The sequence below is a fragment of the Haliotis asinina genome, chromosome 1 (assembly GCF_037392515.1).
Source record: "Haliotis asinina isolate JCU_RB_2024 chromosome 1, JCU_Hal_asi_v2, whole genome shotgun sequence".
Taxonomy (NCBI): domain Eukaryota; kingdom Metazoa; phylum Mollusca; class Gastropoda; order Lepetellida; family Haliotidae; genus Haliotis; species Haliotis asinina.
The window spans coordinates 14,549,183-14,573,603 of NC_090280.1; the positions used below are offsets into that span (position 1 = coordinate 14,549,183).

The 24,421-nt window shown below is 39.3% G+C and overlaps 2 protein-coding genes across 3 annotated transcripts in view; one reads left to right on the plus strand and one right to left on the minus strand.

The window, feature by feature from the left end:
• Positions 1-1,388: 1,388 nt before the first annotated feature.
• Positions 1,389-18,584, minus strand: LOC137287351 (intraflagellar transport protein 46 homolog). 2 transcript variants are annotated; one of them, XM_067819609.1, is made up of 13 exons: positions 18,390-18,450; positions 17,515-17,629; positions 15,894-15,950; positions 11,629-11,756; positions 10,744-10,913; positions 10,319-10,393; positions 9,698-9,791; positions 9,069-9,203; positions 8,549-8,661; positions 7,979-8,045; positions 6,736-6,796; positions 6,261-6,364; positions 1,392-2,408 (listed from the first exon to the last, which is right to left on the minus strand). In XM_067819609.1, the coding sequence occupies exons 1-13, from the start codon at positions 18,423-18,425 to the stop codon at positions 2,319-2,321; spliced, it is 1,245 nt and encodes a 414-aa protein (XP_067675710.1). In that variant the 5' UTR covers positions 18,426-18,450; the 3' UTR covers positions 1,392-2,318. The 2 variants fall into 2 exon arrangements, with proteins under 2 accessions (XP_067675717.1, XP_067675710.1); XM_067819616.1 differs by lacking the exon at positions 15,894-15,950 and having other exon boundaries at positions 1,389-2,408; positions 18,390-18,584.
• A 2,422-nt stretch (positions 18,585-21,006) lies between these two features.
• LOC137287366 (protein Aster-B-like) overlaps positions 21,007-24,421 on the plus strand; it is a 94,437-nt gene continuing 91,022 nt past the window's right edge. The window contains exon 1 of the mRNA XM_067819628.1: positions 21,007-21,306. Coding sequence (XP_067675729.1) covers positions 21,122-21,306 — 185 coding nt within the window. The 5' untranslated portion in view covers positions 21,007-21,121. The remainder of the gene's footprint in view (positions 21,307-24,421) is intronic.

Below are 24,421 nucleotides of genomic sequence, written 5' to 3' on the forward strand. Positions count from 1 at the left end.
AATTCCAACAACAATTTGGTGGGCATAGGATCCAAGACACATGTCGTTGGCTTACAATCCTTAATCAGTTTCAAGACTTCCACTTCTGTGAATGGCTGAAAACAGTCCATGACAGGGCCATCAAAATGGCGTGTAGATAGTTGTTGATTGTCCTTCATCTCACTTCTAACACAATCTTGTATGTAAGATATTTTTTTGGCAAAATATCGATTGAAACTATTTGCAAGATCAGGTAGGCTCTCTGATTTGGGTAAACAAACATCCTTTTTCATAAAAAAATGATGATCCCTGCACACATCACCTGCTGTGTGTTTGTGTCTAACCTTCTTGGGAATACACCATCCAAGCCTCCTAGTTCAAGTAGCAGAAACTTGTGCACAGTGCAGCATAGCATAGCTGGTGAAATTAGTGAATTATTTGAACTCTGATTTTGCAGGGTTTTATTTCAACTTTCTGAGTTGAATTTGCATTTTTGATAATTTGTTACTGTAAGTCCACACCAAAAAGTATGAGAATTTGCAAAGTTGTGTTTTGCATTGCATGTGACAAGTTAAAAGGGGTCAATGTTCATTTCCCTTTTGAAAAAGCCTCCATTTATATAGTCTCAACCTTGCAAGCCATAAAAAATTTGTACAAGTGTGTACCAAAGAACATATTTTTGTTAATAAAACATTAAAATTACGAAGTTTTTCTGTTGGTTGTTAAAATACATATTGTTGGAAAATGTAAGATGTTCATATACATTTGTATGTCTTACGACTACTTAACTGCTTGATCAACAGACTGAGGCAAATAACCACATTCATTTATTTGAGGACACCTGAGACTAAATGGTAGAAGCTCTGAAACCTCAGGAAATGATGGGGAAGTTGGTGACTGACCAACAGGCAGATAACAAAGACTTGTTGAATGAGAATGATAGTCAAACATATGGATATATCTTTTGAAAGTTTGGATACGACAGGGATAAGAGTCAAGAACTCAACACATGGTTTCACTGTCTCTTTACCACCACCCAGAATATTCCACCCACATGGTAGTGGTCCGTTAAATAATCTAATCTGGATCAGACAATCCAGTGATTGATGTAAATGAGACCTGATCTACTATCATCTGGATATGATTTAATGTTTGAACCAAAGACATACCATCCAATCGTGTAAGTCCCATCTTGTGACCAATCACATATTCACACGTTTGTGAAACTGTACATGAAGATCAGTGTAACACTGTAACCAAGTGGTGATACTACAGAGATGTGTTCAGTGTATCCCACACGTCATGATACTGTATTCTAGATGCAGTATGGTTCATGCAGTAGCAGTATCCTTCACATCATTCAGCCAGGCCCCAAGTGTTCATGCTCCAGTGTACATTCGACATTCACAGACTTGTACCTTAAATACATTTATTCACGTATGTCCATCTGTACAAGAAAAACAGTTGTCATTTGTACGCAGCCCAGCCCAGCATGGAGCTATTTTATCTCTAGACTCAACATTATCAGTTCTCTTTGTCGTTCACCACCACCATCACCAATAGGTGACAGTTGTGCATGGGGTCACCCTGTAGCCATATTATCAGGACACCCTGGACACTAAGGCACCTACGAGTTTTTGCTGAGCATGCTACCAGATGACAATATGGACGGAATGAGATAGAACATGGAGGTTTTCCATGCAACCATTTCTGTCAGGGTGTGACAGATTATCAGCTTATATTACTGAAGTAATAGAAAACAAATCAGCTGATCCTACGTTCTTTTGTGTAGTATGGACATATCCACTTCACCAATGTATGATACAGTTTACAACAACAGATTACACCTAGCTGATTTTTCAGATCAGTGAGCGTGTATGGCTTTAAGCTGCTGTTTACTAAAGAAACACAATCAGATCATATCGTCCAAATTACAAGGATAAGGATGATTTAAGGCAAAACCCAGTAATTTTGAATGAACAGACTTCTTCTATACTCTACATGCACTACTAAAAAGAAGTTCAGGGTTTCCAATTCTGTCATATATCATAGTTAATCTTACATGATATGAGCAATCAACTATAGTAATGACAAGATTCAGGCGTTGCTTTACTTCTTATCAGCAGTATAGTTGAACCATGGAAAACCATTCCTCTGTTATATTAGTGTGTTGAGCACGCCATTGATAGCCATTTGAAATAAATAAATTAAAATGCATAAACGTCAGTGAATGTGTTGACATGTGACAGAATTTCTTGCCATGGTACATTATCCCCATTGTATGTGTATCATGGACTTCCACAGGTGCCAACCCTCCCCTGTAGCCTGTTGTGTAGATGCTATAGAATCAGTCTCTCATGATCATCTGGGTTCTCATCAGGCTTGAAGGCATTATCCAAGCGATTCTCCTCAGCCAGGGTGCGGAAATGCTGAAAATGAAATTAGCAATCAATAGTTGTATCAAAATATAAATTCACCATTCTCTGCCCCTCTAAAACCAAAATCTATCACTATTATTTGCATGGATTTAGGGATTCAGTTAAATAGAAACCAAAAACACACAAAATATAATCACATTTGGAACAAAAATGGTTGAGTAAAGACCATATGTAGATTTTTTATAATAGCAGCATATTCATGAAATAATTAATGTTGAGGTATTCATAAGAAATTTCTTTGCACTGAAAATCATATGACCATATAAGGATAATAATACATAAATTAGTGAGTTAGGATGGTTTTATACCTCTTATTCCAGAAATATCATGGCTGGGGACACCAGAAATGGGCTTCACATATTGTACCTATGTGGGGAATCAAATGCAAATACTTCGGCTTGACAAGCAGATGATTTAACCAGTAGGCTACCTCACCATCCCACAATAATGTAATTTTCTGAATAAAATTGATATTTTATACTTATCCTGACTCATGCTTAATTGCTTATCTCCTCTTCCTGGCGAAGGTAGTGGAACACCTGAAATCCTTTGAAGTTCCCTTCTAAAAGAAGCAGACATAAAATTTACACTCACCCATGAGTTACCTCCTCTCCCGCGTACATGGTCAGCTGATCGGCCATGATACTCACTCTCTCTTAAAATCGCCCAACACGAGAATATGAGAATTCAGCATGTCTGTGATGGGAGACTGGGAGGGCTTTCATAATATCAATTTTATTCAGAAAATTACATAGTGTTCCCTATCCTGACTCATGCTTAATTGCTCACAGAATCTGATGTAAACAGCAGTGGGTCAGACCAAGCTGGATTCTGCTGGCTGTTCAAAATTACGTCCAATAATTTCCCCCCTTAACGAGAACTTGTAATGGCGACAATTCGGTCCTGTGCTTTCTAATATTCATTGTAGATTCTGGGGGGGATCACATCCAGTTGAACTTGTCATCCATAGACGACTTCGTTTCACTGGCATGTGATGACATCAAAAGTAACTAGCGTCCTGCTAGTTTCTGATGCAACTAAATGTCAAGATATAGCAATCAAGACTAGTTGCAACCCCTCTTCGTGTACAAGTATCTTCATTATGAGTACAGGGTCATAATCACTCATGCTAGTCTGTTTAAGACGTGTACATGGACTTTTCCACCATTATACTCCACAAAGCGTCCGGCTTTCACAAATCACATGATAAAACGGGTGAGTGAACTCAGTGCCTTCGGGGAACTGTTAGTTGCTGAGCAATGACAAGAGGCCCAAACTGATGAATGCCAGAGACATCCTTTGAGGTTATGTCTCGTAGGTTGTGGTTGGCAAACACCGTGTTTGACTTCCAAAAGCAGCCCCCCTTTATAGTTGATAGCAAGCAATTCCCATGTAGCGCTAGTGTAGAGGCCAAGGCTCTGACTTCATGTGGGTTGGAGACTCGAGGAGGTTCCAATCCTACTGCTTTAAAAGGCTCTCAATTCACACTGAGATCGTGTTGCAGGATACTTCCATAAATGTCTTAGTAGATATAGGGATAAACAGGCGTTTGAAACTTTGCCTTCTAGACTTGGTACTTGCGATGTATATCTTCAATACTCTGACTGGACATAATGACAAATCTTCAGTATCATGGGGTCTAGGGATTAAAGATAGTGCCAGTATGTGGAATTGTCTATTCGGTTGACCTGGCAGTTGATTTTTCGCAATAAAATCCCATCGTAGACCCAGATGAGCTGTCTGCTGATGACTTGCATCAAAGCTTGTGTGGTTGAAGTCTAGAGCATGAATTTCTGACATTCGTGCAGCTGTAGCCAAGGTAAGTAAAAAACAGTGTCTTCTGAGTTAGCAGTTCAAATGAGGTCCGATCAAGTGTCTCATACGCATCACTTGTCAGATGTTGGAGTATGATGTTTAGATCCCATGCTGGAGCTCTAAATCTACGTTGTTGATCTTCCAACTTGAAGGAGCGTAGCAAGGCAAGTAATTTGGGTACTTTAGTCAGCTTGATCCCCGTTTCCATGATGACAACTGAGCTGAGAGCTGCTAAGTATGAAGATAATGTAGAGCCTTTCAGACCTCTGGAATGCAGTAACATAAATATTCTGCTATCTGCGGATATGTTGCCTTCATTGCGGTTTTTCTTCTTGGCGTATGTCTCAAATCGCTTCCACTTGTCATCATAAAGGTGCGAGTGGATTTCTGTAAGGCTAAGGCAACTGCTTTCGCTGCTCTCTTCAAGTATCCTCTGTGTTTTAAACACATTTTGATACGTTCCACACATGAAGTCGGAACACAGATGGGTTGCAATGTGCCTGTTTCGTGTGTGGATGGACGCAAAGAATTTCCCAATCTGGTAGTTGTAGTGTCAGTTGTCCTAACTCCTCTGTGAGTGTTGGAAACCAATGTCCTGTAAGCCAGTAAGGTGCAACCAAATTCAGTTGTAGCCTCTTGGTCTGTATTATTTTCTCAATGACTTCTGGTAGCAGCACTGGAGGGGGAAATGCGAATGCATTTTAGTCCTTCCAATGGGATGCTGAGACTATCTGGTACTGGTGATACAAAGGATGTAGTCTGTTTGTGGAACCTTGTTGCAAATAAATCTATTTCATAGAGTCTCATTGACGGCTCTAAATCAAGCCCACCTGAAGAAGGTGCATCTCGTAGAGGTGTCTCTCTGATGGAGGGCTCCATATGGTGAAGAGGGAAGCGACGAGCGTTGAAAGGTGGCAAAGGTTGTTGTTGAAACTTAGTTGCTGACTTGATTGCCGTACGTACATAACTTCTCAGAAATCATAGATATCGGAGCTATCGGCAGAAACATCAATGCATGTCTTCCTTCTTCCTCCTATAAGGGTTGGGCTCGTTGGAGTCCTTGGGTGGGGAGACTAAGTCCAGACTATTCGTGATTCACAATGTGACTTCTGAATCAAAGACGAGAACTTCCTTTGGAGAAGACAATTGGTAATATATGTCTTCATCCTTCTGTGAGTGCAACACACTTGATGGATGCTGACGATCCTTCTTATGTGAGTCCACGTCTGAAGGGGACGACAAGTACTGAGGGCACCTTCGACAAGCTGGGGAGAAAATCTTCTCCATTGACGAGTAGACCTGTGAGTGCACTCGCCAACGTCAGCTTCCTCGCCCACACGAACGTAGTCACCCACGTGAGTGCACTCATTCGTGCTGAGGACACCTTCGATGAGTTGAGGAGACTGCTGAAGATCCTCTCTGTTGACAAGCAGACCTGTGAGTGCACTCACTCGATGTAGGAGGATCTCTCTCCAAACTGCGGCAGGTTGATAAGGACAATGGTGACGATCTTCCTGAACAGGTGCGTGCATACTCCTCCTCTTCATCCTCTGGAGACTAAGTCTCGGTTGACGAAATACGTGCTATATCAACACCCAATAATCACAAATAAACAAATTGTGATACGTATATATAAACCAAATACCGCATAGGACATAAATAAAGTAAAAGGACCGAAATAGTTGAAAACCTTATTGCCGTAATAGAGACCCCAGGTAACTCCAGGAGCCCTCGTCTGGCAATAAGGAGAAAGTGAGTATCATGGCTGATCAGCTGACTGTGTGCGGGAGGGGAGGTAACTCATGAGTGTGTGCAAATTTTACGTCCGCTTCCTTTGGACGGGCACTTCAAAGGATTTCAGGTGTTCCACTACCTTCGCCAGGAAGAGGAGATAAGCATTTAAGCATGAGTCAGGATAAGGAAAAATATTTATTTATTAATATTACTGAAAAAAATCATGTGTTGCCATGCAATGAAGTGTTTATGTAAGGGTAAAGTGCAGGTGTGTACAAAGGTGTGTGTCTGTACCTGTGAGTTCTTGAACTCTGAGTACAGTGTAAACAGCACGTGCAAGGCCTGTATCTTCTCATTCTGGTGCGTGCTGTTACGGTAGATGGGGATGTCCAACATGGCTGCAACAAACCAACAGGGTTGGTCAAACTGCACAGTCAAGCCAGTTAATTGGAATAGTAAGGTCCAAACAACAAAGACAACAAACACAATTTTCTACATTCAGACAAATCAACTTGTACCCTCTTTCAATTTCTCAACTATATCAAACTACAATTTGCAGTTTCAAAGAGTTAGGAACTAAGAGATGGTAACAACATAAAAGATGATTCACTGACTACAACTTTGTACTTGGGCAAAAAGAGAAACAAAGAGCGATTCCAGAGTCAGTCTAAAAACTAATATTGAACTAATATTGAAAGATAGCCAAATCAACTCACTAACTCTGATAAACAATGTGATTTAACAATGAATGTTGTATGGTACAACTTACAGCACACAATCTCCACGTACTGGCCAAGGTCACAGTCCAGCTCTGCTGTTGGAAGTCCAACCTGACAACACAAAACAGAACAATCTTCACTAACAGTACACAAACATAAAAATATGATAGTCAAAAAGCTCTAACTTCTTTCCAATTCAGGTGTTAATTATAACTGTAGTCATTTTACAGGGTTGTTCTGATTAGTCCACCTGCTTTTCAGGTTTGTCTGTCACAGGCTCTTGGACCATCATCCAAGACAAACTCAGGACCATGTATGGTTGTGATGGTCTGGTGTTCTCCCGAGAAGCTACTGATGAGAACACAGGTAAATGGGACATTACTTGATTACTTTGGACATGTTGAAATGGGGAGTCAGAAATCTCTACATTACCAAGGTTAGCCTGAATTAATCCTACTCGTGTCAAACTGGAGAGACTAACTTTCATGTCACAGAGTCTAAGTTCATCAAAGTATGTCAGTTCAATGGAAGCCAATCACAACCTCAAACTGTTTGAAAACTACAAACATGGAGCTCACAGACCAAGGATCATAATCAGGAGTAATCTCAGATTGATAGGACATTGTGGAAGCTGAGCTGCATACCTTGACCTAACTACATCATGATGCCACCCACAGCATGACAAGGAAACAAGTCTGAAACACTATCATTAAATTGACAGATAGTTTGGTTTGATGGCTTTATAGTTGACACGATGATAGTTGAGTCAAGACTTGAGCTGGGACGGCATGCATCAATGCCTATGACCATCTGATTACTGATTGAGTCAACAGGGATGCCAACCCTGAACTGAAAGAAAGCTGAGTCAAGCCTTGCTAAAAGCAATTCCTGAGCCCTGAAGGTGCAAGCTAGGGGTGAGTGTGAGAGGGGGGTCAGCCCCTTTTGACGGCGGGGGTCTGGGCGAGCCTCCCTTATGAAAATCAGATTAGATTTAGCCTGAAACATGCAATTTCTGGGCATACTAAACCAGATAATACTAACTCTTATAAACACATTTCAATGGCTATTGAATAAAATCCTTTCAAACATTCTTAATTCATAAACATATTTGTATTCTCTAAAAAATTGGATTTTATATAAACAAATCAGAGAGTGAAACTGAAAGTAGAGTTACTCCTCTAAAATGAGAGTAGTTGACATCTCTGTGTCAACTGCCTCTCACAACAAACAGGGGTTGCTGAAGACCTAACACAACCAGGATGTTCAGGTAGCCTGTCCCTGTGGCCTTCTCACCTCCTTCAGCAGCTCCTCGAACTCTGGCGGCCACTCCTGCATCAGTGTGTCAATGTCAGGCATGTTCCTGTGAAATAGAGTGAGTGTGTGGTATGGTTTTACGCAAATTTTAGCAATATTGTAGCAATATCACAGGGAGGGACGCCAGAAATGGACTTCACATATTGTTCCCATGTGGGGAATCCAAACCCAAATCTTCGTTGTGGTGGGCCAACACTAACCACTATGCTAGCCCGTCTTTCCTATGATAAAGAGCTACATGCAGTCCTGTAACACAGAGCTACATGTAGTCCTGTAACATAAAGCTACATACATGCAGTCCTGTGACATAAATCTACATGTATACCACAACAAAAAAGCTACGAGTAGTCCTGAAACATAAAGCTACATGTAGTCCTGTAACATAAAACTACATGCAGTCCTGTAACACAGAGCTACATGCAGTCTTGTAACACAGAGCCACATGCAGTCCTGTAACACAGAGCTACATGCAGTCCTGCAGCATGGAGCTAAATGTGACTGGGGTCCTGTTTCTGATTACATGTCCTGTAGGAAGGACCTCATACGTACTTGGAGTAGTGGACATTTGGAGGTGGCTTGGACCGATGTAGTTCTCGTATACTCTCCACCCAGTTCTCTATGTGTTTGGGGTTGCGGTCAGCGTTCTCCAGGCTCTTCACAACCTACAGGACACAACACACCTACATCTAGGCATCATAACATGGACATACAAACACCTTGGAGAAGTCAAACTTCGAAATACCACTGAATGAAGACACCAATGACAGCATCACAAACCAGGATATGAATCAGGATAGATCTAGAATACAAACACACAACAGTTTACATGCACACTTTCAGTGGTTTGTTAGTTTGTTGTTTAATGCTGCCCTCAACAATATTTCTGTTATGTGGTGGCGGTCTGTAAATAACCAAGTTTGGACCAGATAACCAAACGATCAACAGTATGAGCATCAATCTACATAATTGGGGTGCGATGACACATGGTCATGCAATCCCGACACTTCAAGTGAGGGAATCAAGTATCCAAAGAAGGTTTTTTCTCTTCTAAATGAGGACATATACTCACCAACTGTTTGGCTGTTGTTTGTTTTGAGATGGCCCTGAGTTGCAGATCCAACACGGTGGGGTCTGACTGTTTGGCACAAGGCTCATCTAATACTGTCAGACCCAGTGTGTCTGGCTTCCCATCAGGCCGGGCAATCTGCACAGACATACCACATGCAGTACACTACATATACACAGATGACGATTTCCTCGAGATTCGGGGAAAATTTGCAGTTTAACACTGTAAATCAGCAATACCCCAACTGATAGTAGCCTGCAGAATATCAAGCATCCACCAGACAAAGCAGTGATCGATATCATAAGTAGTGTTTCACTGTGACAGTTCTTAGAATGCTTCCTGAGGTGTCCTGTTTGAGTTACTACATGTATTACTGGGGCTGTTATTTTTCTGCTGATCAATCAGGTGAACACATTTGAATCCACAGCCTTTCATGATTTAACAACATAACTGTCATATTTACTGATTTTCACTTTAGTTCTCTATGAACTGATTTATGGGTTAACTTCTGGGTAAATCTTGTGTACAATGATTAAAGGCAAACTAAATGAAGAAATATCTAACATATAGATATTATCTACAATATTCCCTGTGATGATTTGTTCTCAATGACAATACAACTCCTGGCTGACCTTGATAAATGCATCAATGTCTCCCACAGCCGGGATGAAGTCTGGGATGAAGGGCCTCAGTTTGTGGTCCAACTCAATAGACTGAGGAGTGTAGCTGGCAAAACCACAACATATTCAGTCATTATTCTGTCAGTCATAAATGATGTAGCTAGAAAATTGCATAAAACTAAACTAGACGCTAAGTCTTACCTGTACAAATGTTAAAAAGAACAAATCCTGCTTTCTCTATGTATCTCTGTTGTCACCTTATAAAAGTCTATGAGCACATCACAACAAAAGGTGCATAAAAGTTACTTTCTTTTGTTTGGGAATTTGTACAAAATAAGTCCTGGGTTTTTGATGAGGATTGCTGTTGCAGATTTACAGACCAAGGTCTAATTTCTGATAGTAAAGTTACATCCCCTGGTGATTGAAGCTCATTTCAGTGTTAAAACTTCCATGTACAATGTAAGAACCCATGGCGAATCAGAAACAGAAACAGAAGCACACACAGGAAGGTTTTGTATTTATACAAAATTACTTATGGTAATTATATTCATTATGATTTGTTATCATTTGACCATAGCTAACAATGGTATTCGTCTGGAATCAGTTTAATCCTGTGACCTAATGTAGTCTCACCGCGTGATATACTGGAACAGCTCCTTGATCTCAGGATTCACCACCAGACTCTCGTAGTCATTGGGGTCATACGCCCTGGAAGACAACGTTATTCACATTACAGTGGAAGCTGTCTAACCTGCACATGTTAGGACTGAAGAAGTAATCTGGTTCAGACAACTTGCCGGAATGGACAGCTGCCGGTTCTGACAGATTCCACTGTATTTATCTTGTACTTTGTTTTAGAGTATTTCCACACAGCATGCACAATTCGAACACTTGATACAGATTTGCCTCTACTTGATAATTCTAACATCTAACTGATTACTATTATATGTAAGTGTACTGATTTACTTTTTGTTATTAAACTATCTCAGGACATAGATGAACAAATGTTATCTCCCTGACACGACATGAGAAACACATAAACAGTCTGCAGAGCTCACCCCTCAACTGGAGGGTGGCCTTCTTCCTCATCATCCTCCCCAGATGATCCTTCTTCATCATCGTCATCATCATCATCATCCTCTTCAGAGTTGAACTGTTTCTGTTGTGCACTTGTCCCCCCAAACTGTTGAGGAGGAGCGCCTCGACCATTTTGTGGCTTAGTATCTCTCTGAAGAAAGGCAATGTGTCAAATAGATTTAATGTGAGTATCTCACTTGACAAGGACAATATTGGAGTGGTTGCAAACTCACCAAAACAAAAACAAGGGTCACTAAAAGAAGACAAGTAATCCTTGAAATATCTAAAAGGTCTTCAAGTTGAGCCTTAGAAATGAAATGATGATCAGATGGATCATAGACGGATCCAGAGGGTGATGCAGGGGTGCATGGTTGCCATAGGTGGATCCAGCAGGGTGATGCAGGGGTGCATGATCACTGTAGGTGGATCCAGAGGGGGGATGCAGGGATGCAAGATCATAGGCAGATCCAGTGGGGGATGCAGGGATGCATTGTCACCATAGGCGGATCCAGAGGGGGGATGCAAGTGTGCATGGTTGCCATAGGCGGATCCAGCAGGAGAATGCAGGGGTGCATGATCACTGTGGGTGGAGGGGGGATGCAGGGGTGCAAGATCATAGGCGGATCCAGAGGGGGGATGCATGGACGTATGATCATCACAGATGGATTCAGAGGGAGGATGCAGGGGTGCATGGTCACCATAGGCGGACCCCGCACCCTACCCACCACCACCACCCTGTCTGAAATTTATTGAAATACACAGCCATTTGATTTAATGTATCTGTGCCTGGATCATGTTTAGTAAATCAACAGAGGAGTGAAACCCTTTTGCCTCCTGTATATCTATTGCTTGTGTCTAGGACTTACCTTGGATGGCCCACTGGTAATGTGACCACCTGGATTGCTGCCAGGCTCATTAAATTCATCTTCCTCGTCATCATCTTCCTCTGACAAGTTAGAAGTAGGAGGTGAATCTCCTCGACTATGTCCCCTGTCTAGAAGTAGAAACATGTAGAATGGATGTCAGCTGGTGAGATCAAGCTGCTGGTTAAAGGGATATTCTCATATGTAATTACAAACAGTCTACTACACGAATAATGAATACACTTCAGATATAACAAACAGGGTTTACTAAAACTGCAACTTGATAATGTGCATAATGAACTATAATGAACAAGAACAAGTGGTCCCTTTGAGTTAGCTATAAGTATACATGCTGGATGTCAGTTCCTGATACAGCACAGTAGTTATAGGTTACTGTGACACAGAACTGAGAGATCGGATTTACAACTTCTGGATATCACAGCAAGCATACAAAGCAAATTGTTCCTCTTGTTTGTCAAACACTTCTCAAAATATTTGCAGTCTGAACTACATATCAGTAGAATGGAAGCCGTGTACATTTTACTGTTGATGATGTACTGTTGGTTGATGATATCCATCATCACGTTGGCCATATCTTTTTGCAGCGTGCATGCTACCCTGACTAGCAGTCACAGATCTAGTTCAATGTGAAAGTCACATTTTCTCATACAATTTTATGAAGAGCTCCAGGTAAAGTGTGCATTTGCTCTAAAGAACAACAAACCCCTTTACATTACCATAACCCAGCTAGTTTTGAGGTGTACAGACATAACCTGAAACACTGCAAAAACCAGTCAGTATTACAACACATACATAACTTCAGTGTGAGCAAGTCTTTACAGATCTAATGAATGCTGGCATCACAAGTACATGAACTCCTCTGCAGTGAATAATGCACAGAAAGCTGCCATGGCTGACGCAGTGTTAATCTGACATGCATACATAGTTAAAGGCAACATATGTCATAACTCTGTCAGTACATGAACACATATAATGTAAATCACATGTCATGACATTTGGAATCAGAATGGTCATAACTAATGTCTGCTGATTGGTGATGATACACCTATCTACCTGGACCTAATGATGTAACACATTACTTGCAGATCCAGTGCAACATGGTCGTCATTACTCAACACCTGAAATATTTATCTGGAGCTGTGGTCTCTCTTCATCAAGACTGTTATATGAATAATATACATGATGACTGTGATTTTATCATTTAAAAGAAACCTGAAAAAATGTCATGTGTTCTGTGTGTCATTCACACCACTGTGCTAGATATTTTAAACATGATTTGATTTGCACCTAGTGCACATTAACATGAAAAGCTGGTTGCAGTTGCCCAAACCAGGTGGCAACATTTATCTTTATGGAAGTTTATGCATGAAAAAGACAAAAGAAGTTAAATCTCTGAAGATTTTGTCATGTTTATGGATTACACATTCTATACGTTTTAGTGAAGAAGACATAAATAGAGCCAAGAGGTGTGTGTTTAACAATGGATACTGTGTGGATGCATTTGTAAATACCAGGCTGCGTAAGTGCATGTTGTATATACCTCCATCAGGCCTCATATATAATCATGATAATCATGACAGTAAATCTTTGGTCAGTATTTCCCCATGACTAATGTCCTTTCAAGTATCTGAATCCCAATATACTGGAGAAATCAAGTGTCCTGTCTGAGCTGGGGAGGCTCTAGAGAGTTGTAGGACTAGCTGGAGCCCTGGTTTCCAGGTACACAGAGAGGATTGTATCGCTGTCAGGATTGTATCGCTGTCAGGATGTCAAGTGAGTTCATAGTGTTTGTTCAGGACTGAATGATGAATACTGGGGACAGACTTCATCAGCAGACATCTGGATTATTACTGAACAAAAGTATGGCAAAGCTGTATATTTCAACATGTTTGTTTGTTTGTTTAAACATATTAATGTCAACAGTTAGCAATATTTTTAAATGCTGGCGGTGAATTTGTAAATGCAGTCCAGTTATTGACCATTTAATCCAGTTATTGACATCATGAGCAATAATCTACTCCTGTGGTATAGAATAACACGCCCTCATGTTATCAGAGTAAGGTTGCCTCGTGTGACCAACATCGGATGGGAGGTTGTACCTGGGGAAAAGGTACCATTCCCTTTGTTTGATGTATTAGAGCCTTGTGCAGTGATGAAATGTTCAGTTATAATTTGTGTTTAATGGCTTCAGCTATATGTGTGTGTGTCATATTCTGAAAGGTACAATATTGTCATAAAGCTGAGTACACATCTCAAGCATTAAACTGAAAAAAAACACCCTCAACCAAACATAAAAACACTGAAATAGGACTGTTTGAATTGTTTACAAAACTTCTAGAAAGCACAAACAACAAATGATAGTCCAATCTTGTGTGATAAACAACCAGGGTCACTTCATGTACTTGTACACAGTGGAAATTGACCAGATGCCCTATACACCCCATCACCACCTTCTATACAAGTTCTGGTTTTGTTTGTTTGTTGTTTAACACCACACTCAGCAATATCTCAGCTATATGATGGAGGTCTGCAAATAATCAAGTCTGGACCAGACAATCCAGTGATCAACAACATGAGCATTGATCTATGCAATTGGGAGCGAGCCTGACCAACCAATTCTGCGAGCTGCCTCTTAGCCTCTTCCGACAAGCATGGTAATGTAATTTGACATCCATTAATGCTTGCCTTTAGGTAATTTGAAACGCATTTCAACTTAGAAGAAAAATAACAATTCTCTCCAACTGCTTGTCAAGGGAGCTTACTGGAACCCTGCAAATGCCTGCAGTCACAGACAAACAGTCCCTGTTCATGTTGGCAACTATGAACTCATAACAGCCAAGGAACCAAACTCATGCTCCACCAGCAATGTTTGTCTCACAAAGCGACTCACAGTAGAACAATGTAAGTTAGAAACAAAAAATTAAAAGGTTTAGTTGGATGCAGCAAATTGATGGGGTAATTTTCGTTAGATACAACACTAAATGATCTAGCTCTTGTAAGTGGGGTGATGTTTCTGCTCACTAAAGCTGTCGTCTGAAGCTACTGTCTGTAAAATCTCTAACCTAGTAACATGAGAACTGCTAAAATCTCTCAACACAAACTGATGGAAAGTAATACAGGAACTGTGAACTACAGGTAAACAGCACCAGTATTTACAGACATTCATGGATTATCCACTGAATAATTCAGAATGGAGGGAATATCATCACCTTCATGAATCATGAAAACTGAAAACAATTCTGAGTTACTTTGAGGATATCAAATCAATATCATGTTAGGGAACAACAGAAATGGGATTCACATTTTATAACCATGTGAGGAATTGAACCTGGACCTTTGGCATGACAAGTGGAGGTCTCACTACTGGACAACCTCCACAAGCTCTATCATATCATTTTCCCTGGACCCAAAAAGTAAACTTGTTGCTATTGAACTTTGACATTGTAGTTATTCTCTTGTCCATCATGTCCATTATTCCATGAGTAACAAGGGCACACTGTAAGTGGTTTGTTAGTTGTTTAATGCCACACTCAGCACTATTTCAGCTTTACGATGGTGATTTGTAAATAATCAAGTCTGGGCCTGACGATCCAGTGACCAACACCATGAGTACTGATGTACACAATCTGATGCACCAGACACCATGAACTCCACTATGGTTTCACTATATTGTAGGTGCCATGAGCATGTATGCATTATAATTAGAGAGTTCTGAGTTACTTTGAGCATATCAAATCAATATCATGTTAGGGAACAACAGAAATGGGATTCACATTTTATAACCATGTGAGGAATTGAACCTGGACCTTTGGCATGACAAGTGGAGGTCTCACTACTGGACAACCTCCACAAACTCTATCATATCATTTTCCCTGGACCCAAAAAGTAAACTTGTAGCTACTGAACTTTGACATTGTAGTTATTCTCTTGTCCATTATTCCATATTTTTTTCCATCAGTACATTGTGACTAAACTATCAACATGAAGCTAAAGACATTTGCACAAGTAGAAGTGAAAGTATGTGATGCACAAAGTGACATGTACACCTTCTGCCCCCGACTGCCAGATCTATCTGACACTAATGACAGTGTCACCTATGTGTCTGTCGTGTGACTACAACATCAAGGTGAGGAAGTGGACAACTAGAGTAGACAGATCACATGAGCAGTGAATGTAGACAGAGATGTGAGTACCATGCACTGACACTAGTGACAGAGAGATGTAAAATATAGTGTTACCATGGTTACCTGGCTTCTGTACATTAGATTTGGGAGCAGAAAGACCCAGTGCTTGTTTAGATCGAGCTGAACAGGAAAAAACAATATAAAATACTATTATTGTTAACTATTTCGAGTAAAAGCAATGATTTCATCTACACAGCGACTATTTTTAACTTGAAAACTGCAAGCCAGATTTCCAAGTGATTTTGACCTATTGTTCAGTGGAGATCTTTCTTCAAAGTCAAGAATGATGCCAAGTCTGAACACACAATCAAAATGATTGTGCAGTCACTGGTTTCAGTAAAACATCCTAATTAGTAAATTTTCAGTGATCTACAATGTAGAAAGAATCATTCATCAAGTTTGGTCCAAGGGAACCATTGGTTAACAGCATAAACACCAACTCCCACTGCAATAAACTCCAGATCAGCGCAAACTGACGCTGAATATGATCCTGATTTTTACATAGACCAATTGTTTTTGGCATGCTTATAGGAACTCGGTCACCCTTGTAACAATGTCTTTCAGACAAACCAACACTTTTATGTGTCAGAGCCAGTGTAGGTAGAGGTGAAATGGTACGTTCTTACCACAGTATGGTACGTGTTGTGGTACAACTTCTTCGGTTCGGTCAGTTTCGGCATATGAGATATGATCATAATGCAGAAAAGAAAAGAAATGCGTAGAAATTCATTGATTTTGACAAAATGTTTTTTAAACATTTAGAAAAGGCTTGAAAAGATTAATCCAATGACAGTACAATACATGAACTTTTAGTCTGCATTACAGTATACCGAACCAAAGGCAAAATACAGCAGTTCCACTAATACCACAGCATACCGTTTCACCCCCAAGTGTAGGTGTAAAATGGGCCACACAATGAACATAGGTTGACTGCCACAAACCAGCTGTTGCTAGCTCAATTGTCATGACGTGACCACAGTTCTGGAGTTATACTTTGAGAATACAAGATGTCAGCTGACAGTAAACATCAACTGATGTCTCTCATCCTCTGCTTCCATTTTGACCACCCAATCCCCCTAATGAAATTGACCACCCAAACATGGGTGTACGATATACCTGGAACGTAGGGCCAACAATTTACATGGTTCATACAGCAGCTTACACCATACTGACTTGGAATAAACAGAGAGGCTGACTTTGAGTGCTAGCGATTAGATGCCTGATTCTGAGGGTGTGGGTTCGAATCCTGGATGGTACTCAACTCAAAAACGTACTAGAATATGTACTTTCCTAAGAAAGCTTAATCCCAAATATAACATATGTTAAAAAGAGGCTGGTTCCTCAAGTCCAGCTCAGTAACAAGGGCACACTGTAAGTGGTTTGTTAGTTGTTTAATGCCACACTCAGCACTATTTCAGCTTCATGATGGTGATCTGTAAATAATCAAGTCTGGGCCTGACGATCCAGTGACCAACACCATGAGTACTGATGTACACAATCTGGATACGATGACATGAGTCAAAAAAGTCAGCAAGCCTGTTAGAGTCCTCATATGACAAAGCATGGGTTACTGAAGATCAATTCTAATCTGGATCTTCATGGTAACCGTTACTGTAACCATAGCTGCTGTAAACTGATAGTGATATGGACATGATGTCCCCACTGAACTTGGTTTAAAATGTACCTGCAGGGTTTGGGATCCTTGGTGTAGGGGAGTATGTGCTTGCAATCTCCTCGGCATCCGGAACATCAAGGGACTCATCATATGGTTGGTTTTGATGAATCTTGGCTGCCCGGTCCTAGAATATTACATGAACTATAAACAAATGGTCGGAAATCAACAGCATAACAGTGACCCTTCAGGCTCATACATTCAGTAATAACTTCAGTAAACACATCACCTTATGCACATTTCAAAGATTTTGTGGATCTATGTATGGCCTAAGTGTAAAAGATACAAAACTAGAAATGTAGGAAGCTGCAAAGTCTGCGATACATTATCTCTATATCAAACATGAAGTAGCTTATGAAGCTTTTCAGTCCTTAATCAGCTATAAAACAAAACATGTGGTACATTTTTGTGGTTATCACATGTTGTTTTTGATCAAGTGCAGCAATAAGTTCAAATGTATATCTATAATTAAAACTCCAGACTTGTCCAAAGATAACTTTGATGTATCTATTATTGATATAAAAAATATCATCTTAATAATGAATCATTAAACATGGTCGAAAGAATTTCGTAAAACTATATAGCATTGAAAAATCTGCTGCTGGAGGTTGACAAAACCATGAAAAATGTCCTGTGCCATATATCGACTCAAAAATTATTGAATGTGCAAGCATCTGTGCTGAAAACAAACGGAAATATCAGTACTACATTGGTTGCAGTTGACCAATGTTTACATTAGTAACATCACAAACTTCATAACATTTCCAAACGTCAAATGAAGATATTTACTCAAAGACATTAAATATGAATGGTAACATTTCCTGCAATTTAATTAATTTAATTCCCAAGAAAACAGAGCTTCATAAGCTATATATGTTCGCAAATACCATTTCCTCATCCGACAGATCCCCTTGGAACGCCATTTTGTGTTGAAAATTTTTTGACGGAATCATGGGTAAACTACATGCAGAGCTATCTACAATCGATAATATTTGTTTTCGATTTCAATTTGGCACTAATAAGATTGAAACTTTGATAAAACAAAAAGAAACAAAATGGGTTTTCAAATTATACCTAAAAGCCTAATGCGCAACTAAATTTAATTTCGAGTAGCTTTGAATTGTACTACTTTCCCACAAACACATTATTGACGCTGGATTTTGATTATATTTTAATAGCACATATCCTTTAAATTGCAGAGGGAATTTTTATTTATTATCTGCAACACATCGTTTGGACATACATGACTAACAGTTATGGAGGCGAATCACTGTGAATATATATCTAAATTTGCAAAATACAGCGGTAAGGCCTTGTACGAACCACCGTAAAATCTGCAAGAAAATTCTTCAGCATCAGCATCAGCATCGAGAAATAACAAAATGTTCGTATTTCTTTCTGTTTCTTGATAACTGCGCCCCAAATACATGTCCACAAAGTTTGCCTCTATTGTACTTCCCTTATAGAATCCCTTTCAGTGCGCGAGATCTAACGTAGTCATAGGCAACGTATAAAGTGTAAATATTATTCTTCCAAAATTCCACTGTGGACAGAGGAACCATAAAATATTTGTGGTTGGCTTATTCGTTAATAAAGTCATCATGTTACTTTTTCCCATGCGGATTTAAAGTAATTAGTTGATGATGAGTTATGTAAACAGTTGAATAAACAATGTCCCTTGTGTCTCTACATCTAACTAGGCATCCAGTTGTTAGTCTCTATTGTTAGAAAATATTTTGGTTACAATAAAATAAAATAATAGGTTTTTTTTATAGTGTCATATGTTATAAATGGCGAGACTGCAGAGTGCAGTATATAAAATACAAACACCAGCCTTCAAGAGGCCAAGATGACACCTTAGAAAAGAATGTTTGTAATATTTAAAATACGCTTAAGAATATGTAAGCATTGCTTAATGTATACATGCTTAGATACATACATAAGTATATTCATAAATACTACTTATACCTTGGAACAGCAGTAGGTAAACCATCCTAAATGTCTGATATTTGCATTCTTCTCCAGTCTGAAATTTATTCTTGAACAACACTGACATTGTCTACTAATGTAACTATGAACAAATTCAGGGTTGCACTCTCTCAGTGTTGACGTTTCTCACATCAGTTGCGTATTGAGACCGGAAGGTACACAAATGCTGAAAGAAATAAAATGTTGTGTATGCCACAAAGGATATGTGGAAGTATCAACTCCTCTTAGTGTCTTAGTGTACCTCTTAGTGTCTTAGTGTACCTCTTAGTGTCTTAGTGTACCTCTTAGTGTCTTAGTGAACCTCTTAGTGTCTTAGTGTACCTCTTAGTGTCTTAGTGAACCTCTTAGTGTCTTAGTGAACCTCTTAGTGTCTTAGTGTACCTCTTAGTGTCTTAGTGTACCTCTTAGTGTCTTAGTGAACCTCTTAGTGTCTTAGTGAACCTCTTAGTGTCTTAGTGTACCTCTTAGTGTCTTAGTGTACCTCTTAGTGTCTTAGTGTACCTCTTAGTGTCTTAGTGAACCTCTTAGTGTCTTAGTGTACCTCTTAGTGTCTTAGTGTACCTCTTAGTGTCTTAGTGAACCTCTTAGTGTCTTAGTGTACCTCTTAGTGTCTTAGTGAACCTCTTAGTGTCTTAGTGTACCTCTTAGTGTCTTAGTGAACCTCTTAGTGTCTTAGTGAACCTCTTAGTGTCTTAGTGTACCTCTTAGTGTCTTAGTGTACCTCTTAGTGTCTTAGTGAACCTCTTAGTGTCTTAGTGAACCCTAAATAATGCAACATGAGACTTCTGTAATTTGTATACACCTGTCCATCATGTCGCACTAGCTCAGAACACTTTCTATGCATGTCTCGTTATCATGTATCTAGACCAAGTGCTACGTAGTGTGATGGATAACATTGATGTAGAGTAATTCCTTGAGGGACGCCATCAGTCGAATTGTGTCGAAAAACTCGCTGGAAGTATCACTTGGGTGGATAGACAAGTACATCTTTCGGCTTAAATGTTTTCATGAATATTTGTACTCAGGCAACTAAACTTGGTTGTATTTTCTAATGTTCATATATGTACGACGTATCTAGGGTACTGTAGCATTTTCAGCATTCTCAGCCGGGTTTTATGCTGTATTTAAAGTGTTTATCACAAAGGTCCCCTGATTTCCATTGCTGTTATGTGCGTGTGCAAATCATAAATGTGAGAAAACACGTGGAGAAGATGAATTTTACATTTTTACGGTAAATATAAACAGCTTTTCTTGAATGAGAACAGTTGTTTAAGCATACGTTGATCCAGGGATGTTAACAGGGTTCATTGATGTGGGGCAACATTAAACGAACATGAGATTATTGTTTTTCTGTCCTTGTGTACATTTGTATAAATACACATTGATAATACTGAAACCGAGTCAATTCCATCACGAAATATTTGGAATATGAGACAGTTAGGTGATTATATCCGGATCCAACCGACGCCCGAAACAACAAACTCAAACTGTAATTCTTCGTACAACAGGTAGTATAAAGTGCCGACCAGCTGAGTTGTTAGGTATTAGAGAATATTATTATATGGTGCACAAGTGCACGATGATGTATTTTGTGGTAAGCGGATAATTTCCGCATGTCAGATATTGCCCAATGAGCAGATATAGCCGGAAAACGCTCTTGGAGATATCTAAGTCAAATTCCAGCCCGGAAGGATTTGACAAGTTCCGCGAGGGCAGTGAGCCGAGGGAGTTTATCGGGAGTAAGCAGACAACATCGGTGGATTCCGTTCACAACTCTAAATATCAACGTTTATCGCCCCAACCCCACAAGCGCCAGTGAGTTGTTTGTTAGATATAATAATGATATATTCTTTCATTCTGTAGTTGAGCTTAAAGAATGTGACTGATGCATTCTGCTTTGCCTGGAATACTGCGATGACATGTCAAGGTATCCATTTGTTATTGTTTTGGAAGTCAAAAGACAGCGGCTCGTCTCTGGCTGGTTACCGTTAAATATTGATGTTTCAGAATCTATAAGGTTCGCTTTCCGTTTCGATGGTGTGTTTACAATGACAAAGAGTTGTACTGTTCGACTGATCTTTCGCAATCATGTTTCACAACAACTGGATAGTTAGTTCAATATTAATTCCTGATAAGGTTTTCAATTACTTCCAGTTCGGAGGCATGTTAACAAGGTTAGAGTATGATGTAGAATTTACCAGAAATGTGTGTCAGATACACTTATTTACTGATTTATTTATTTCTGTGTAGTTATTCAGTTAATATGAGTGTTGTAATAGAATTTGTTTACAAAATGTTGACTAATTACTGCATGAGAGCCCCACATAAATAGTATATATCCAAAGCGAGCTGAATTCGACGTTCTGGTGATTTCGACGATTGCATTGCTAATGCTATATCGAGGATGTGTGCGTGCGATTGGAGTGCAAAAACAGTTTCATCGGTAGGGTGGATGCTCAGTTCCTGTCATGAAATGTTTTATTGACAATTTAAATGCAGAAGTTAAGTTATGTAAAGAGCAAATAAACATTAATATCATTTACGCAAGATTGCTAATACCACTTCAGATGCAAAATCAGTTGCCTGTTTAACAAAAAATTTCGAGGGAAATCCAGCAAGATCAGTCGCCTGCTGTTGATAATTTATGTATTAAACAGGAAGCTACGTGATCAAAACACTCCCTGGCTGTGCAGAGGTAAATTGTAGGAATCATCGTCAAAAACACATACAAAATACCCGGAAGTTGCAAGCGGGTACAAATTCGCTGACATGATGTCATCAATGCTATTTTTGTAGGAAACACATGTTATTTATGTGTGAAATAGATGAATATGTCTGTATCAATCAAGGTTAGCAAAAACAAAACTTTAAATGATATATAAGATAAAAATTACGTTTTTGTCTTACATCGTCGAAAACCCCTAACACCGGGATATAATATGTCATCATTGATGATCAGTTCATAATAACGTGGATGGCCTCCATGGTGTAGTGGTTAAAGTGTCGAGAGCGAAGGTTGCAGGTTTGATCCTGGCTGTGACATACCAAAAGATGTTAACTTAAAATATGGTGCTTGTTGATTCCTGCCTGGTGCTTGGCATTAATGGGTACAGCAAGGACTGGTAGGCTTGGAGTCAGTATAATGTGTCTGAGTTGGGTATTCATTCTTAACTGTTAAACGGTATCTCAGTGAACCAGTCTAAGTAAACTTAGTGTCACTGTTTTTCATTACACTGCACCACCGAGGCTTACAAACCCTAGTAGAAGGTCGTGTCAGGTAGCCTTTGAGTGTCATATGACTGTCCAATCAATAGCGAGATGGTTAAATAGATTTAACCAATCAGACAATGGATACTGCTTAGGGATCGGACGGACTTACAAAATATTCAGCTCACTAACTCAGATCTCTCCACAAACAAAAATCTGCATATAACACAGTTATTTGACCTGCAGTATATACGCTTTGGGGTTTCTGTTGACATGGTTACTATTAGCTAATATTTCCGTAAGATAACATCCTTAAATATTGCCCCAAACACTATTTTCAGCGACTATTTACTTACCGTTGTCATAGTTGTAATGTGTGCCATGTGCATCACCTGGAAGCGATCGTATGCTAAATAGCATTTGGAATGGTTCAGGTACGAACCTTTTTGAGATAAAAAGTTCAAAAGGTATGTGCGAATGTCCACTTTAACGATTTGGTAAACTGTGTTCTGATTGGTCAATCTCAAAGGTTACTGACCCGACCTCCCATAAGGTTTTGTTGGACTCAGTAGTGGAGTGAAAGGAAAAGTACTGACGCTAAGTTTACTTAGACTGCTCAATGAGCTAACATTATATAACTTATACATAAGTTTTGGTCAGTACAAGCACCACACATACACATGCATGCACATCATCACTTGAATATTTTTTTCTCAAGTACAACATTAAAGCCCGTTTCACCTCACTTGATAACAGCTGAACCCTTATGTAAACTATACATGCCATGTCTTCTTTATTGTCCTAACATGATGCTTACTTGCAAAGAAATGTTATTCTTTGTGTAGCATGAGATGTGACAACATGAAGGTTGGGGTGATGCACAGTTCAGCTATAGAAGCAGTTATGTGATGGTGATTCTGATTTATGATGTAGTCATACATGACCACAGTGAAATACTCATATATATACCCTTCAGTTCAAATAAAGTAGAGGATCTTCATTTTTTTTATGTATGATTAAATATATTTAGGAGATTTATCATAGTCAATCAATGTTGATATGATATTATTGAATGTTTTGAGAGTGCATCACCATTTGCACTTCCTTACAACCATAGTTATTGGAATGTAGTTGCTTTTGAAAGATGATTGGTGTATGGCATGTAATTTGCATGTGTACGAGTTTCATTTTAAAACAAATGACTAGAAACAAACACTAACAAATGTGTGATGCAAGCTGAGTGTCAAAATTAATGTTCTAAGTAATTTCTCGACCTTCTTGAAAAAAACATCAAAATCAAGCACATGGCCCCTTGCACGTGCTTGGGGCTATTGCGTTGTGTATGTGCATATAATGCTTTGTGCTTAGGTGTGTTAATAGAGGGAAATGGTGGTGCGTTCATAAGATGTCTGTCCTTGAAACATTTGTTAATGTTTACACTTCCTGTCCAAATTGAAAGTTCATTATCCGCAACTTTTTTGAAAACTATATATTGGATTCCAAATCAAATGTCCCTGCCTTTGGGAAAAAGCTCAAAATTTGATTTTGCAAAGCTTTGTTTTGCTAGATGTAGTAATTGGGATCATTTTAATTAAATTTGATAACTTTTACTGTCTTCTGCCTATGTTAAGCCTCTGGTGTCAATGAACCCCATAAATGGTAATAAATAAGTCGTGAATTAATTCACAATGAAAATATTAAACACTTACAAAAAAATACCACC